The sequence below is a fragment of the Varanus komodoensis genome, unplaced genomic scaffold (assembly GCF_004798865.1).
Source record: "Varanus komodoensis strain SLA01 unplaced genomic scaffold, ASM479886v1 scaffold4, whole genome shotgun sequence".
Lineage (NCBI taxonomy): Eukaryota > Metazoa > Chordata > Lepidosauria > Squamata > Varanidae > Varanus > Varanus komodoensis.
This window is the reverse complement of record NW_025335941.1, coordinates 50,934,785-50,951,883: the sequence shown is the minus strand read 5'-3', so window position 1 is coordinate 50,951,883 and position 17,099 is coordinate 50,934,785. Positions and strand designations below refer to the sequence as shown.

The 17,099-nt window shown below is 44.4% G+C and overlaps 1 protein-coding gene across 1 annotated transcript in view; it reads right to left on the bottom strand.

Moving 5' to 3' along the window:
- The window catches only part of GUCY1A2 (guanylate cyclase 1 soluble subunit alpha 2), a 180,040-nt gene extending 163,665 nt beyond the window's left edge, over positions 1-16,375 (bottom strand). The window contains exon 1 of the mRNA XM_044441813.1: positions 16,079-16,375. Coding sequence (XP_044297748.1) covers positions 16,079-16,375 — 297 coding nt within the window. The remainder of the gene's footprint in view (positions 1-16,078) is intronic.
- Between the last annotated feature and the right edge of the window lie 724 nt (positions 16,376-17,099).

The window sequence follows — 17,099 nt, the reverse complement described above, 5'->3', positions numbered from 1 at the left end:
ATGATAAAGACACTAGCAATTTTACATTTACATCCTTTCACATTTAGTTCTACAGATCAGCAAACACTGGGAAAAATAAAAGAAGAAAGCAATGATAAACCATTTAAAGGATTCTGTGTGTTTTTGTTTTGTCTTTAAAAAGTCTGCATCAGGCAATTACTTTGGCTCTCAGCAGGAGTTAAATTTACTGTCTCAGGAAAAGATTTTAAAAGAATCAAATGTGCTCTCTCACCGTCTATGTGCACACCGCACACACATTCAACAGAAGCGCCAAATGTAGCTTCCTAGCATTTGGAGAGGCAGGTGTTTCAGTGTAAGGACCTGAAGCAGCAGAAAGTCTCTTAAGGCACACTTAAAACACACACATACAGGGATCTTGTGGCTTTACAGCACCAGTCCGTACTGTGAAGAAAGGGATGAACAAAGAATACAATCTTCATCCCCAGGAATTATTGTACCATCTCTGCGTTGACTCTGCATTGATTCCCAGGGTCAGTTTGACCAGTTGCCAGATCAGGGACAATTAAAAATTAAACAAAGAAAAAAATCTGGCAACTGTATAAAAACAATGTGCAGTTAAACTACGCAAAACAGCAAGCCTCTTTTTCCCTTGAACAATTTTTCCCTTGAACACTGTTTTCACCAGCATCAATTGTTCTCCATCTACATGCATCACTCCCTTCATTTTCCATAACCTTCATCATCACCCAGGTACCAGATCGGAGATATCTGCAGTAGCAGACAAATAGGTAGCTACTGGGAGAAACTTTGCTGCTAGTCGCAAGGCCCCTTATGGCTGGTTATAAAAACATGAGCTGGCCTATCTAAAGGAAAACACACTTGCCAAGCTGCTGACATGGCCTTCCTTGGCTGTGGCAAGCCCATCTTGAAAGTGTACCTTTACGGGCATGTGAACACCTGGACTAGAACAGGCTGTGCGACCCTCCAAGCTTGATAGCAGATCTGCATTGACAAGAGAGCAAGTATATCCCCAAAGAAAGGGCGTACAATCTGCCTATATTCCTTTGCATGTATAAAAGCACATTTAGAAAATATTATTTGACCTGATAAACACAATTCATAGTGGGAAAGACTATGATCAGGTGAACGGCATGCCTACTTGGTCAGTTCACTGTCCACTGTCCTGAATTGTCTAATCAGCAAATTCAGGCCTCCTTTTGTCTCCCCTGATGGTACTTCATCTTTAAACCAGACTTGAACAGGATATTCCTTCACACAGAAGACTGCCCTCTTTCAGACAGGACACATAGCATCCTTAGAACCCTGTCCCCTCGTCACTTATGGAAGCCCAAAAAAGATCAGTGATCCTCTGAGGCTTCAAGTGTTGGCTGGGTGTTAGGCACCACATTTCAGGAGTGATGAACTGAATTCAGATTGGTAGATCACAAGATCATTGACTAGACTAGTGGAAACTAGTAAGCCACTTCCTATACCACAGATTAAGAACCTCTGCAGTTATTTTATAGACCAACTTCCAAATGCATTATGCCAGTGAGAAGTACATCACCACTGCATATTGAGTCTGCTATAAATGGGCAAGAACCAGCCAGTAAAACTGAATTCATCTTCCCAGTCTCTCTAGAGTGAAGGCAGATCCACTCATGCTAATAAAGCAAAATTCATGGGTCCTATCTGAGGAAGGCCAAGACCTCTCAGTCTCCCACCTGATTCTTTCTCAGGCACATTGATCCCCCTGGCTGGTCCTAAACATGGAACATTACTGTTCTACCCAGATGAACAGTGTCTTGCAGACCTGCAGTGGGTTTGTCAGGGTGCCTTCCAACTGGGTTATAAGCCATACGGACAACCAGGTAGATTTGCGGTAGGGTTCCTTTGACCCACAATGAGCTGTCATTTCATCCAAACCCTGATGCAGGGGCCAACAAATTTCAATTCAAACAGCTCCTGTACCACTCTATGAAAGTGACAAAATTCCTTACTGTTCTTGCTAAGCTGCTAGTGCCAGTTGCCAGCTGCCCCACCCCCAGATGTCCAAGAAGCATTTGGAGATCATTGGCAGACATCCTCTCCTCCCCACCACCATAGCAAGCCCTTATGGGCCCCCATGCTTTGAATTGCCCTTTTAAAAAGAAAAAAATCCTCTGGGTACAGAAAGCAGCTAAGAAAACAGCTTCCTCAATTCTCCCTTGGGCAGCCATGAGCCCCAACAGTACCTTAGAGGAGCTGCCCAAGCATACTCCCTATTATTTTAATTTTCCCTTATCTAAGATATGTATGTATGCAGATAAGTCAATTCCCCCCTGACATATTTGACAGCTGTCTAAACTGGACCTGTCAGGTGCTTTAAAAGTTCAGAGAAACTGTTTCTTGTGAAACACTCAACCCTCATTTTTGCAGCAAAATCTCTGGATGTTTTGAGGGCAGCTCATGTCTTCCAAGTATCTCCTTGTACATTTTGCAACTGTTTTTGAGGTGCTGCAATCTCAGGATTATGCAAAGAACTCTCACTGGTAGCAAGTGCACCTGAAGTCCATTACTCACCAAAGGCTCCTCATTGTTGCTCCAGTGAGACTGCAGGCATTGTGATATGAACTGGTGTAGTATTTGGAGTACTGGACATGGACATGGGGTTCAAATCCCCACCTAGCCATGAAGATTATTGGGTGACCTTAGGCCAGCCACACAAGTTTCAGCCTGATCTACAGGTGTTGTGAAAATAAAATGTGTGTGGGGAGGGTGGGGGGACATGCATGCTCCCTTGAAATTCTGCATGACAAGTCAAAGTGATTACAATTATTTTATTTATTATTTACAGCATTTCTACCCCATCCTTAACAGCTTACAGCTGTCCTGAGACGGTTGTAAAATACAGTGTCATAATGTTAGTGTTAAATGTGCAATGTTTAGGTTAAATGACTTTGACATATGTCAAATAATAAAATCATTGCAAAGGGACTTGGTGAAGTTTTGAGCAACACTGTACCAAGGGATTTCTATGGTCATGATAAAGGTGAAATACAAATCCACTGGTGGGTTCATTTATCCTTCAAGGCAAAGTCATAAATTCTTTAATGGCTTTTGGAAAATAAATTTCAGGCCAGTTGTCAGTTTGTGGAACCCATAAAAACCAGCGGGCTCTGAATGGCACATCTCCCTCAATGCCATCAGGTTTTCTCTCCAGGCTGTACCCCAAGATTTTCTCAGGATTCCACCCCGGAAGCAGCCCTAAGCATCAGACTTCTTCTGCTTCCAGGACTGTCAAACGGGTGTGTGCACATGCATTCTTGTATCGACTGAAAGCATTGATCTGCCCACGTGAATTATACAAGGATCAGACATTTAATTAGATTTTGTGAATGTAAGCAAAGACAGGTAAAGGTCCTGACATGAGAAGCTAGAGGAAAGCAATCTCCTGCTACTTACCAGAAGCTGTAGGAAGTTTGTGTTACACACAGAACAGATCACATGCCATTTGTGAAGTTATTAAATATATTCGGAAACAGCTCAGCAGGACAGTACATTTTCCTCCCTGACTGTGATGGCCAGGGCATGCTGGGAATTGTAGGCTTTTTTCTGTTTAAACTTAAATAGGATAGTGACTTTAATTAGATTTTGATAAAATAAACAGGTTGGTGTATTATTCTTAGCCCAAAGCAGCTGCAGTTCATGAGGGTGCTTTTCTTTTAAATCCAGCTTTGCAAACTTAAGATAGTGCATTTTCATGAATTAGCATTTGTTTATGCAGTATCATATCCAACTGATTCATTTTACTTGTGCTAATGCTATGTCTATTACTTCAGTAACTTCAACTTTATTATCTGGACTGCAGTTTTAATGAGTTTTAAGCTGTAGTTTTGTTATTGACTTTGTACTTTTCATTTAAAATTCAGCCTTGGGCTAAAGAAAGAATTAAATAGATACACAGTGCCTTTTGATAATTAGTCCTACATCTCCCCTCCATCTGGAAGCACCAAAAGGTAGTGCAAAATATGTGTACATTGTGTTTTTTTAAAAAAAGTTTAACAAATCGGTTGGTTTTTGCACCCACAGTCTTTTTTCACCATTTTGTGCTTTGTAGCCATGAATGTACATTTTCAATTGATGCCCATTTTTCACTGCCTGTTACATTCCTGCCTTTGCAGATTTTTCTGCTTAACTGTGTAACGCTTATGTTTTTCCAAGTGCTGACAAAAGACATCAAACTGCATTGCTTAGAGGTATTCTTTATGGCACTCTTCTGGGTTCTGGATAATATTTTCCTTCTTCTAATTTCCTGCTTCCAACATCTCGTTGAAGCTTCATTCAGCAAGCATTTTGTACCTGGCAGTTCTGAAATGGAAGCAGAACATGAAAGAGACCATGCTCATCTTCATCTCCAAGACCCCTTCCATCACTGGCAGAGAACCCGGATCATCAACTCAGCTTGAAGCAAGTTCACACATACTTGTACATCGCTTGATCTCTCCTTGCCCATCTAGTCATGAGTCAGCTCCTTTGAAAGCTTTGCATTTGAGGCAAGGTGTAAATTCTGACCAGGGTTTTGATTTCCGATGCGAGTTACCACATGTTGCTGTCGTAAGATGACGGCTATGCACATATGAGCCACACCACAAAGAATTATGTGCAACAGATCCTGCCTTATAGCAAGAGATTTCTTCAGAAAATTCCTCCCAGATCTTACAAGCCTGAATCTATCTCTTATAAATTCTAGCCATTTCTCAATTTAGGTCCAAAATAAAACCAACCTTATCCAAACAGTAATAATTACATTTAAGGCCTTCCTTGATGTATAATGAGAAGTGCAAAATGTTCACAACCTGGGATTCCCCCCAGCTAAATGCAGCCGTCCCATCATGTATGACAACCCATCCATAAAAGAGTTAAGATAAGCAAATGGGTGGAAGATATGTAAGTCTAAACAATTGCTTTCACCTATATAAAATGCAGGTTTGCAAACATGAATGAGTAGCCTAAATTGCAACTCCTGCAGAAATATTCTAAACCATAAACACTTTCTTTGTGATCTAGTGTATCCTAGATTGAATAACTTTCACTTGCTTGTTTATTACAATTCTTTAATTAAAACTTTCTTCTGATTGGCCACGCTATCCATTTCACCTGTTGTGTATGATAAAGCACCAGGGGCTCAATAAACCCCTATTTTTGTTGCCCATCAAGAACTGTGTTTGATTTTGTAGCACACCATTGTAAATTGTGCAAGTGCTGACTTACATGGAAGCAACCTACATGCAATGGAGAGCTTCCCTTCCAATACACAGAGACGATTTGCCCCTTAATTTAGCCATAGGGCTGTTGCATTGCGCAGGAGCCCAAGAGAACCAATTTTGCATGCCAGATGCAAATGGTCAAATAACTCTAAAAAGGGTTTGGATTATTTGAGAATTAAGTAACCTTCAAAAGATGCCCCCCCTCCAGATTTGTGTGACATGGGCAAGCGGGCTACCGGCCACCACATGCAAAAATGGTCTTTGTATGTGTAAATCAACATACAGAGCTGTCATGCCATGTGAACCTGGTCTTGGTTGATATAATCTGCCCTTTCATAAATGGAAATGCTTGCATAGCCCATAATGCCAATAAAATATCACACTGTATAATTTAATCAGAAAAGAGATGTTATCACCTGAACACCTTTAAACAGGAAAATAGCCATCTGTTTCATGCATTCCCTTCCAGGCAATTTAGAATCCAATCTAAATATGCTCAGTCAGAAGTAAGTACAGCTGAGTATGAAAACAGCCAGTACCCATCCATGGTGAAGTCCCAGACTGGGGGCCCTACACCTATTCCAGAGTAAAAGCTGTGGGGTGGGGGAGTCACTTTTGCATTTTTGTTTCAGAGTGATGTCTGTTCTGGCTCTGAAGAGAACTTGTTTCTCAGCTGCTGGGTTGATCTGTTAATTGGACTGGATTTGCCAGTAGGATGGGAACCTGTGGAAGAACTTGATTTCCCTCTCCTCTGCATCTCCATACTCTTCTCTAGAGTAAACCAGGTATGACCCTGCCAATATATGCACACAGGCACCTGCCAAAACATTAGGATCATCCTCATGGACCTTTCTCTGGTAGCCCTTGTCAGGTAAGATGAAGAAGGTGTCCACCAAAGAAAAGGGGCTCTCTGCCATGGCACCACAGGTGAGGAATGACCTCTCCCCAGAGATGCTCGTCCAGCACCTTCATGGTAGTCTTTTCAGCCCCAGGTGAAAACTTTTCTAATTTTACATTTCCCAGGGCATGGAGCCCTTCAGTTTTAAAAATTATGTTACTATATTTTTAGACCTTTGCACAGCTGCTTTTAACTTGTTTAGTACTTTAGTTTATTCTGTTTTAAACTTAAGGATTTATAGTATTTACCGTATTTCCCGCTCTATAAGACGCGCCTGACCATAAGACGCACCTAGTTTTTAGAGGAGGAAAACAAGAAAAAAAATATTCTGAATCAAATGGGCACATAATCACAGGCACATTCCCCATCACTTCCCCATGGGCTGCACATCTGACAGACTTACTGCACACACATATTCGCTCTATAAGACGCACAGGCATTTCCCCTTACTTTTGAGGGGGGGAAAAGTGCATCTTATAGAGCAAAAAATATGGTATATTATTTGTTTATGCTATTGTTATTTATTTTATACTATTGTTTATAGTGTAAGGGTTTATACTATTGTTATTTATTTGATTTGTATCCCACTTTTTCCTTACGAAGAACTCAAAGTGGCTTACATCATTCTCCTTCCGCTGTCCTCAGTCTTATCACCCAGTTGGTTCTATGACTGAGCAGCAACTAGAATCTGGTTCACCTGAGTCCTAATCCAGCACCCTTAACTACTAAATCACATTGGCTCTCTGTAAAAATAAAAATGTAATTTTCTCTATAGTACTCTATTCTATTCTTTTAAACTTTGCCTTATACATTGCCCAGAGAACTTATGCTTATGTGCAATACAAACATGTAATAATTAATTGATTGATTAATAGAGGCTAGCAGGGAGAAAAGCAAGTAGAATTCCTAATGCATGAAAAAGTCATTGTGACAAAAAGAATGACCATCAGTTTATTTTTTAAAAAATCATTCATTTAACATTTGAAAGGTTACAACATGTTGCAAATAATTTATTATTATTCCACTTCTATTCCACTTTATAGGTTAAAAATTGTATATATAGATAGATATGAAACATTTTAATATAAAACACAAGCTTCAGCCACAAATAGGACTATGTTCCAGATTCTTTTTTAAACATATGAAAAAAATCATTTTTAAACCTTAACTGTGAAGTTAATTAAATCTAAATTCAATTAATTAGTTAACTCTATGAAGTTAATTTTTTTTAAGTAACTTTACATTTTTACATCAATAAAATCTATAAACTGCATGGGCTACTGATGTCCGCAATCAAAGAGGTATAGCCATTCTCGGTACTAGCTCACGGACAATTCATACCCTTTCAGAGCTTCATTTGCATTTTAAGAACTTTATCGTGATATATTATCACTGTTACGCTCTTCTGTGGGCAACAGCTTCCATCCTGGATGAAGAAAACTATCCCTGGGGACACAGATTATACCAAAGAAATCAAGATGGTTCCTTTTAGCAGCAGCGGTTTCTGCTACCACCTGTTTGTGATGTGGCAGGAGAAGCTGGGCTGAGGCAGGCATGCAGCTTCCCCTGCTCACTGCTGCAGTTCAGGAAGGTGCTGGGCAGACTGCAGGTGCCCCACTGGTCTCCCTGAGCCTTGTGGCCATGAGGAGCGGGCAGACAGAAGCAAAGGCATCCTGCCCTTGAGTACTGCAGGAAGCTGATGGAGAGCACCGATTCTCCAGTCCCCCGAGATGGAAGCCTTGTGAACAGACCCACAATTTGTCCATTGTCAGATGCATTCCATGTTAGCACTGCACATCTCTCTCAGTCTAACCTACTCCACAGGACTTTTGTGGAGATAAAATGAAGAGGATGGGGAAGATTGTGTAAGGTGCCTTAGGTGTGTTGCTAAAAAAAAAAAAAAGAGGCTGGATTTAGATGAATGAATGAATGATGGTTGACTTAAGTGTCAGATGGATAAAATACAACATCTGATTATGACAAACACATGGATCAAATACGTATTCTCTTCCAGGAAAACCAAAAGGAAGGCAGTGTTCCATGTAAAGTAATAATAATAATAATAATAATAAAGTGCAGCATCCCAAGATGAGCTGTTGCAGTGCTTTCGCTGGAAGATGGATAGGGGGAGAATCTCCACTTAGATCCCCCCCCCCCAGCAAGGTTGTAGCTGTGATGGCCTTAAGAAGGGGAATTCTGCCCAGTGTGGCCCTCCTCCCACACCACAGGATTCTTCTCTTAGTTAATTGTACTTTGTAGGCAATTGTTTGAAAACCAAGAAATGCTGCAGGGCATGACTGATACAGTGAAACCATGAGCATCAAATGCATATGAACAAAACAATGCATTGTATGGTACTGGTATGTAGCTTCCATGAGAAAAAAAATGCAAATGCGGCACTTGGTGGCCAAGGTAGGTTTGCTTCTGCATAATTTATGAACTCTGTTCATGGAAGGGCTGCTTCATTTGCAGAAGGACTTCACACCAGGGGAGGTTTCTATTCCCAGAAGTGTGGAGGGACCCTTTTTTTTTACTCAATCTACCTCCCCTGTTCTTCCCCCTTTGGTCCTAAAGGATCTCCAACCATGTTTTTGAAGAGGGTATGGGGGGGGGGGGCAGGTGCATCCCATGCTGGGGCCAAGCCATTTCATGCAGTGGACTTCAAGGGATGAGCTGGTCTCAATGGTCTGACTCTAACACTCTGCAGAACAGATTAGAGTCGAAGTAGCTTTGGATGAGCTGTATCTTAACTGACAACGCTCTGTTCTGTACTCAGGTCATGCATCTTCCAACCTATGCTGCGCATCCACCTCCTGCAGTGTGGAGAGATGTGTGAGCTCGTGATGAAACAGTCAAAAGATGCAAGAGGAACAGAAGCTACCCTCGCACCTACATCCTCTCCTGCTACCATTTGCAAACACCTGAGGACACAGTCCTCAATGCATTAACTCTCGAGCCAAGCCCATTGATCTAAGCTTCCTTCCCAGCTGGATCCGTTTCAGCTCACCACATAAATCAGCCAAGCTACCTAAATTGCATGTTGGCCTGCGATCAATGGAACTTACTCTCAACTATACAGAGCAAGTGTAAACAACCCTAAAGGACCTGAATGTTCCAGACTTCTTTTCAATGAATGGGTGCCTGGTGTCATGTTAAAAATGTGAGTGTTTGCCTTTGTTGCTGGTTTAAACATTTTATGCCACTGTTTTCAAGCATGATCCTGAGGAACTAACGTTGTCTGTATTGACCCCTTGCAACCTGCTGCATCATGCCCTTTTCATCCACCTTTTCAAGACTGCTGCAGCCCCAGAAGAGGGGCTACTGTTGCAGTGCTTTCACGGTGGCTAGGAGTGTATGGAGGGGGACCCTCCCTACTTCGTTTTTCCATCCCCTGTGGTGGGTTCCCCCCTGTGTGTGTGGCCTTCAGAAGGGGAGATCCACCATTTCTGATGGTCCTGGGACCATTTTCCTAAGGTAACTGCATTATATAAGTTATTGTTTTAACATGCTACCTGGGGGACATATATTTTTTTAATTGTGTAAACAACCAAACTGCTAAACAGTTCAAATTTCCACTATGAACTTCTTGGTTCTGTTCCCACATGATTCCAAGGGATGAGAAAGCCTCAAGCTTTCCTCTCTAATACTTCTTCTATGCTCCTGTTAGTAACTGCCTACTTTTCAGAACTCATAATCTGATATCATGGTATCATGCACAATATCACATATCACATGCAAACTTGATTTTTTATTTATTTTTTAAACTTGGCCCAAGGACCCTCTAAGCAAATAATTAATAATCTGCAAATTAATGCTTGCTCACCAAACCAGGATCACAAACCACAGTTTGATTCTGGTATATATTTCTGTTTTGGATAACAGGCATGAACCATGATTTGCCTATGTTCTGTGCTAAATAAGGCCAACTAATCCAATCCAAGTTTAGAAAGGCAGGAAGGAACTACAGACCCTGACTTGGAGGTACAAGTTTCATAGATGACCTATCAGATGGCCCTAGGGAAATGATTGTCAGTATAGGTCTGCAATATGGGGACAAAGATGTCAGCTGATCTTATGGGGTTTTAAGGACTGGAATCACAGCCCTCTGAACACAAAGCTTCATGTCAGTCCTAGCATTCCTTTAACTATATAAATTCTAGCATATTCCAGCAGTGCTAGCGTGCTGGCATAAGAGTACTGTACTGAACATACTTATGCACAATATTATGTATAGTACATAAATGTACTGCACTGACTGAAAAGCTGAGCTGCTAATCAAGAAGTCTCAGGTTCAGATCTTGCCTGTGCTATGAACTCATTAATTAGCCTAGGGCACACTATTCTCTTTCATTCTCTCCATCTGCAACCTGAAGAATAATAATCCTAGTTTATTTTATAGGGTGGCTATAAGAATTGCAACTAAGTAATACATATAAATCACTGTGAAAACTTGAAAACGCTATCCAGATGCTAGGTGTTGTTATTAAATGTTATGTAAAAGTGTAGAGATGGGCATCAATATAAAGTATATTTGCAGCAGCAGCATTCTGCAATAATAATTATCGAACTAAATGGTGAAAAGAGACAAAAAGCATCTTCTGCTTCAGCCATGATCTGAAAAAAATAGTTTACAAATGTATGATCCTGCAGGAGACCAGGAGAGAAACCACAATTGTCAAGTGAAATGTTTCCCCTAATCTGTGTTCGTTTGGCCATATTAGCAATAAATACTAAGGTTCTTCATACTCTGAAAACCCCCACCTTCCTTTAAAGACATCTCGTTATGGGAAGTTTACTGATGCCCAAAGGTATGAAAATGTGACTGCTAAAATTAGGACTACCAATACTGAATACCTTGAAATACTACTGTGAGCTTTATCAGATCACTGTGCACACATTGCTAAAATTATGCCACCGCCTTATTAAACTGCTTAATTATTTTATGAAGATATGAGACAGGTCAACTGGAATGACTTTGCTCAGAACATCAACTGGTAGGTCTGCTTATGCAGAAAGGTAAGGGAGAGGACACCAAGGAAAGAAAAACCTGCACTACACTTTACTGTTTAACACAGTGATAATTCTCTTTGCCTGTCTATCCAGCTCAGTGGTAATTCTCCTTATCTACCCTGATGTGCTTTTTAAAATTATTACTTGTCATAATGAAAAAAAGAAAATGCCAAAGGCAAAGATGAGATCTAATCTGTATAGACTAATAATACAGTAGAGCTCATATAAAGCTGCTTTCCAAAGGCTTGATCCAGATTTGCTCATACTTAGAGTAGACTCCCATTGAATTCAATAGTCGTTAAGTTAGAAATGTCTAGCATCAGCTCTATTGATATGAATGGACTCTCACTGTGTGTGACTAAATCTGAGCCCAATCCCAAAATTGCAAGGAAGTTAAGATGACACATCTCACAACATTTATTATCACTGATAATCCAGTAACAGTCAAGCAAGCCACCTGTTACAGCTCAAATGATTCTATTTCATGTTTTATCTATTAACCCTGTCTCCAGTCACTGAATAAACCATGAACATTCTTGCTGGAATCACATGTGTGGAATCGTTTGCCACTGGCTTGAAAAAAGGATAAGAAGTCTAAACAAGTCTTTCTAAAATCTGGTAATCAGCAGTCAGTCTTTGCAGAACTACACTCTATATGGGGCTATTCCGGTTTCATGGTGCCATTTTCTATATGAAAAGACATCTGGATGTTCTATTTATTTATTTTACTCCTGTCAAAATCTATTTCTCAAATATTAGAACTGCTTGCTGCAATCCTACACACATGCATTTGAGTGCCAATGCCATCAAGAGCAACAGATCTGGCAGGCAGAAGGGCAGAATACAAATCATCTAATTTACTGCACTCCTGCCTAACATCAGAAATGATGGTTATGCTACTAACTTGTTCACCCTGGCTTCTGACAAGCACGAACAGACATGATGGCTTCTGTCCAAGGTTACAACTAAAATGTGAGGACTTTCAGCATTTTATGAGCTCTCAAATAAACTATTTCAGAATAAATAAAGCATAACATGTATACCATGCTTTTAAGAGACTGCAAAAAACAGTGCAATGAGCACTAAACATTCACAGAAAAATCTGGTGCTCATAAAAAAAGACTAGCATCCATTATTCAGTATTGTGCAAACTGTACGCAGTGGGGAAAACACAGTATCTGCACTTTTGGACACAATGGAACAGTGTGCCAAATGTACCAAAGTTGCGTAGATTGATGAAGTTTTAAAAGACAACAACAGTTCACTGATTTCAGGGAAGTGCGAATGCCTTATTTAATATTTTGTACACTTAGTGCAATGCTATGAAAGAGGTTCGAAAGAGGTTCTCCAAAAGGGATCGGAGAGGTGGAAGAGAGTGCATGTTCTATGATTCTACCAAACAGAGCCAACAGGGCTTAGTTTTCTGAGCAGCTGTTTTTAAAGAGGAGTTTGAGGTCTAAGACACACTTCTGTGCGATGCGGAGATGCTGTAATTGTCTAATACAGCTTTCCCCAACACGGTGCCTTTCAGGCAGGATGGCAGTCCCCAACCAGTGTTCCCTGCTGGTTGAGGCTGATGGGAGTTGTAATCTGGAAAGTGCTGTGTTGGAATAGGCCACTCTTGTGCCATTAAGAAGATCAGGATTCCTAGTAAAGTAAAATGACCCATATGAAGAACACTGAGCATTTCTCCACTAAGGAACAGGTTTTGTTGTTAACCATTACAATGACTCCCAACAGAACTGCTATATTATTTCCCATAGGAAGAAACTGCAACTATTTATCTATAGGAGAGAAATTAAAAGTGGAGTACTGATTAATTAGAAGGGGCTAAATGGCTCCTTGTCCCTTGTGACCAAAGATATTCAGCAGCAAGATCCATCACTGATTCCCTCTCTAGGCTGCAACAGGGAAGGAGCAAATACTGGGAACTTGCTTTTCTAGAAAGAGTGGATCTAATGTCCCAATCCTACCACACAAAACAGCTTTTGCAGTTGAATGTTGGCAAGATACACACAGCAGGTATTTGGATACAGGTGTCATATGTAAATGTGTATGATGGCTTTATATTTTGCAATTATTGCAGGACATATTTGAAGCAGAAATGCAGTGGAGGGAGAGAAAGAGAAAAAAGATGCTTAAGTCTTTCCCTGCTCTCCACTCTGTTCTCAATTGCCCCCTCGGGCCGATTCTACCATGCTGGCTGCATGCAGATGTTACCCAAAATTCTCCCACATTCCAGTCCTACAAATGAATGGTGAACCCATTCTCCAGGTGTGGAGCCTTATGTAAGGAAAACAGCACCATCCAGATAGAAGAGGAAAGGTACTACCAGGTAACTGCAAAGTTTAGCGAAGCACCAATAAACTTTAAGAAATAAAAAACTAAAGCAAGACACTTCTCTCTCTCTAGGAGCATTTTTGGGCTACTAAAACCCTTCCTAAACGCTTAAAAAGCTGCAAATGGGAAAATGTTTCCGTTTATTCATATTGTCACTCAGAACAATCGTGACTCATTGGTTGTGGTTCAGAATGCACAGTGTACAGGGGTTAAGAACGATTTATGGATCCCTGGTGTCCTGCCTGGGTTCCCAGAAACAGCCCCTGAAATGAAGCACATACCTGATCGGTCTCTGCAGGCATGGCAGAAACCAAGAGCAGCAGCTAAGACAGTGGGAAAGAGCGGGGGCTTTCCTTTAAAGGGGCCTAGCCTAACAGCAAGAGCTGCAAAGCTGCTCAGCAATGCTACAGCGATTAGCAGACCTACCAACAGGTTCTCAGCAGGGATGAGAACCTTTACCAGGAGCCAGTGCACAGCACTAGAAAGCATTGACAAAAATGCACTTCCCCAAACTACAGCTGACTGTTTTTCCGCTTAAGAAAATCCAACATGTCTGGAATCCAATGGAGGGGAAGGGCATTTAGAGCAGAGAAAAGATGGGTGGTCAGCTTTCTCTCCATATTTCTTCTCCTCTCCAAATTGCCCCCCCCCACACACACACACACACACAAAATTGCTTTTTCTAGCTGAGTCTAGGTACATTCATTTGCATATGAATTTATGTAAACCTCAAGGGAGATCCTAAGTAGAACTCCTTAGGGAGATCCTAAGTAGAGTACAGGAGGGGCCCTGGAGCTGAGAAGGGCCCTGCAAACTGCCAAGGTCACAGGAAGATGGGAAAAACATTGTATCTGGGAGCAACTCTGGCCCTGGACTCCAATGAAGGGGACGGTTGCCAAGGCTGGATGGAAGACTAGTAAGCTGAATAACTGGAAGAGTGACAGAAGAGGGTTGAGGAAAGGAACCAGGGACCGGGTGCCATGTCTTGGTAGAAATCGTTTTTCTGGGTTCAGATCAAATAAATCATGGGATAAGGCAACCTTCCCTAAGCTGGAATCCTCCAGGTATGCTGTACTACAACTCATGGCATCTTGACTGCAGTGATGGGAAATGTTCTCCATCGGATAGGCACTGGGGAAAGCAGCTAAAGTGGTATGTGAAGAAGTTTTACAGGAGTCCTTAGCAGATGGAAGAAGAAGAAAGTCTTCCAAGCAAAGGCAGGAAGATCTTAGAAGACTGGATCTTCTGCCAAATCCTCTCCTAGATCCCAAGAAGTGTGAAGAGGAGGAGGAGGAGGCATTGATACTAAGTGCTGCGGGAAGAAGATTTCTGGGAGAATGAAAGACATCATACCTTTGACCCAAAAGTCACCATCACGTGACTTGCAGACAAGACACCAAGCACAAGGGGGCTGGATCAGACCAAGGGGCCAACAAGTTCATCATCTGGTTTCCTGCAATGGCTGGTCAGATGACCCAAGAAGCCCAAAGCTGAGGCATGAAAGGCAAAAGGCTGATTTTGCTCCCCAGAAACAGGTATAGGCACCATATCTATTGGTGTACTTCTCCTGCACCTTCCAGTGGGATCTGTGCCTGGCAATATCCAAGGGGACTGGATGCCATGAACAGGGGAGATGGCACGGGGGGGTGTTCCTGCCTTAAGCACCCAAGCACCTTGAACCGGTCCTGTGGAGAACTGTGACCCTTTTCCCTGCTCTGCTTCAGGTTGCATCCAGATTGGAAAACTTCTAGAGCCACCAAGCTATCAAAGGCATTGTGCAGCTTTTGCTCTGGCTTCTCCTCCTTAAAGGGTTTCTTTCATGAAAGGAAAAGGGTGGGAAGAAGTGCTGGGAAAACCACAAGAAGTGGTGGGAAAAGAGATGGGCTGAGAGATGGAAAAGGAGAGGACAGGGCATCTGGGCCACCTGCAGAATTCCTGGAAGGAGGCTAGGAGGTGGCAACATCACTCGCCCGCAGGAAATTTTTCATTCTTGCAGGGCAAGCCAATGGGAAGAAGTGGAAATGGTCATTTGGGAGCATGAGAATGGTCCAAACCAGAGCAGGCAGAACCAGAGAACGACTTTCCCTGGAGCGCAAAGGCAGGGGGTAAAGAAGCGCCATGTTCACACAGAACCGGTCTGGAAGGTTTGGCATCACGCGGAGAAAGCGAGGCTTGCGAAGTGACGCGGAGGCGCCGTGGAGAGGGCTACAGCTGAGCGGACCGGCAACCTGCGGCCACGCTTTCAACCCGCCGCACTTCAAGCGCGGCTGCGGGGCAGGGGGCGAAAGGCGCTGAGCGGAATGTGTCCTACGAGCCAACGCATCCCCCCCCCCACGCCATTTCCCGCAGCGAGTAAGTAGAGCCGGAGGCTGCATGGGCCGGAGAAGGCAGGAGGGCCGCTTCAGGCGTTACACACGTTCCTATACGGTTCGGGAAAGATACCGCGCGACCCGCGTGCAGGGCGTCACGTGTGAAGATGGCACACGTGTGACGACGGCGGGGTTTGATTTTGATTTTTGCTGTCTTCCCCTCCCGCCGCTAACCTGCATCCCCCTCCCGCCGCGCGCCCGCCCGCCCGCCCGCCTTTGCACCCGATCGCGGCCCGGCGCGGCGCATTTACCGTGGGGGCGGTGAGGCGGCTGATACTCTCGCCCAGCGAGTCCAGGTTGACCCGTCTCCTGCGAGGAGCCCTCCTGGAGCCGGTGGGGGCTGGCACTGCCGCCGCCGCCGCCGCCGCCTCTAGCGGAGGAGCAGCGGTGGCGACGGGGGTGGTGGCCCCCGACTGGCCCGGAGGGCTCCGGCTGCCGTTCCAGCACAGCCTGGCCACGGGGCACTCGCCCTCCTCCTCCGGGCTGGTCTCCAGGTAGTCCGAGCCGAGCGAGCTGAAGGATTCCGAGGAGATCTTTCTCCGGGACATGCTGGCGGCGGCGGCGGCGGCGCGGGTCGCGGCGGCGATGCTGGAGCGGCTCGGCGGGGAAGCATCAGCCGGAGAGGGGCACCGGGGCGGCGGCGGGGCGGGGAAGGCGTCCCGCGGGGCTGCCGGGGCTGCCGAGGCGCATGGCTGGGAGCCCGTCCGCTCGCTCCTTCGCGCGGGTCCGCGCGCTCGGCTTGCTGGCAGCCGCCTGGCTGGGCGGCTTTAAAGGCGACGCCTCCGTCCGCGGCCCCCTCCTCTCCGCCTGCCCGGCTCTGCCTCCCCCGCTCGCTCGGCGCTCGCCCGCTCGCTCCAGCGCTCGCCCTCTCCGCTGGCGCCGCCGCGCCGCCTCGCTCCTCCTCTCGCCTCCGCCGGCATCACGTGTGCGCCGCGGGCAGGTTGGGCTCGCCCGTCGCCAAATTCAAAAGCGGGAAGGAGCCCGAAGAGGAGCAGCCGGGGGAAGGGCCGCAGCGGCGGAAGGGCCCAGCCAGGCCTGCGCCCCGCTCGCCCGGTGGCCAGAAAGATGCCGGCGGCTGGCTCAGGCAGGACCTGAGTGCGCCCAGCACCTGGCGTCCGCAGACACCCTCCTCGTCCTGCAGGTAGCTACGGCCCTCGGGACTAGTCGCCGTGCACAGCTGATTGGCCACGGGTGGGTCCAGTCCCCTTCTGAAGGCATCCAGGTGTGGCCATCACCGCATCTCGTGGGATTAAATCCCACAGTAGTGTGAGC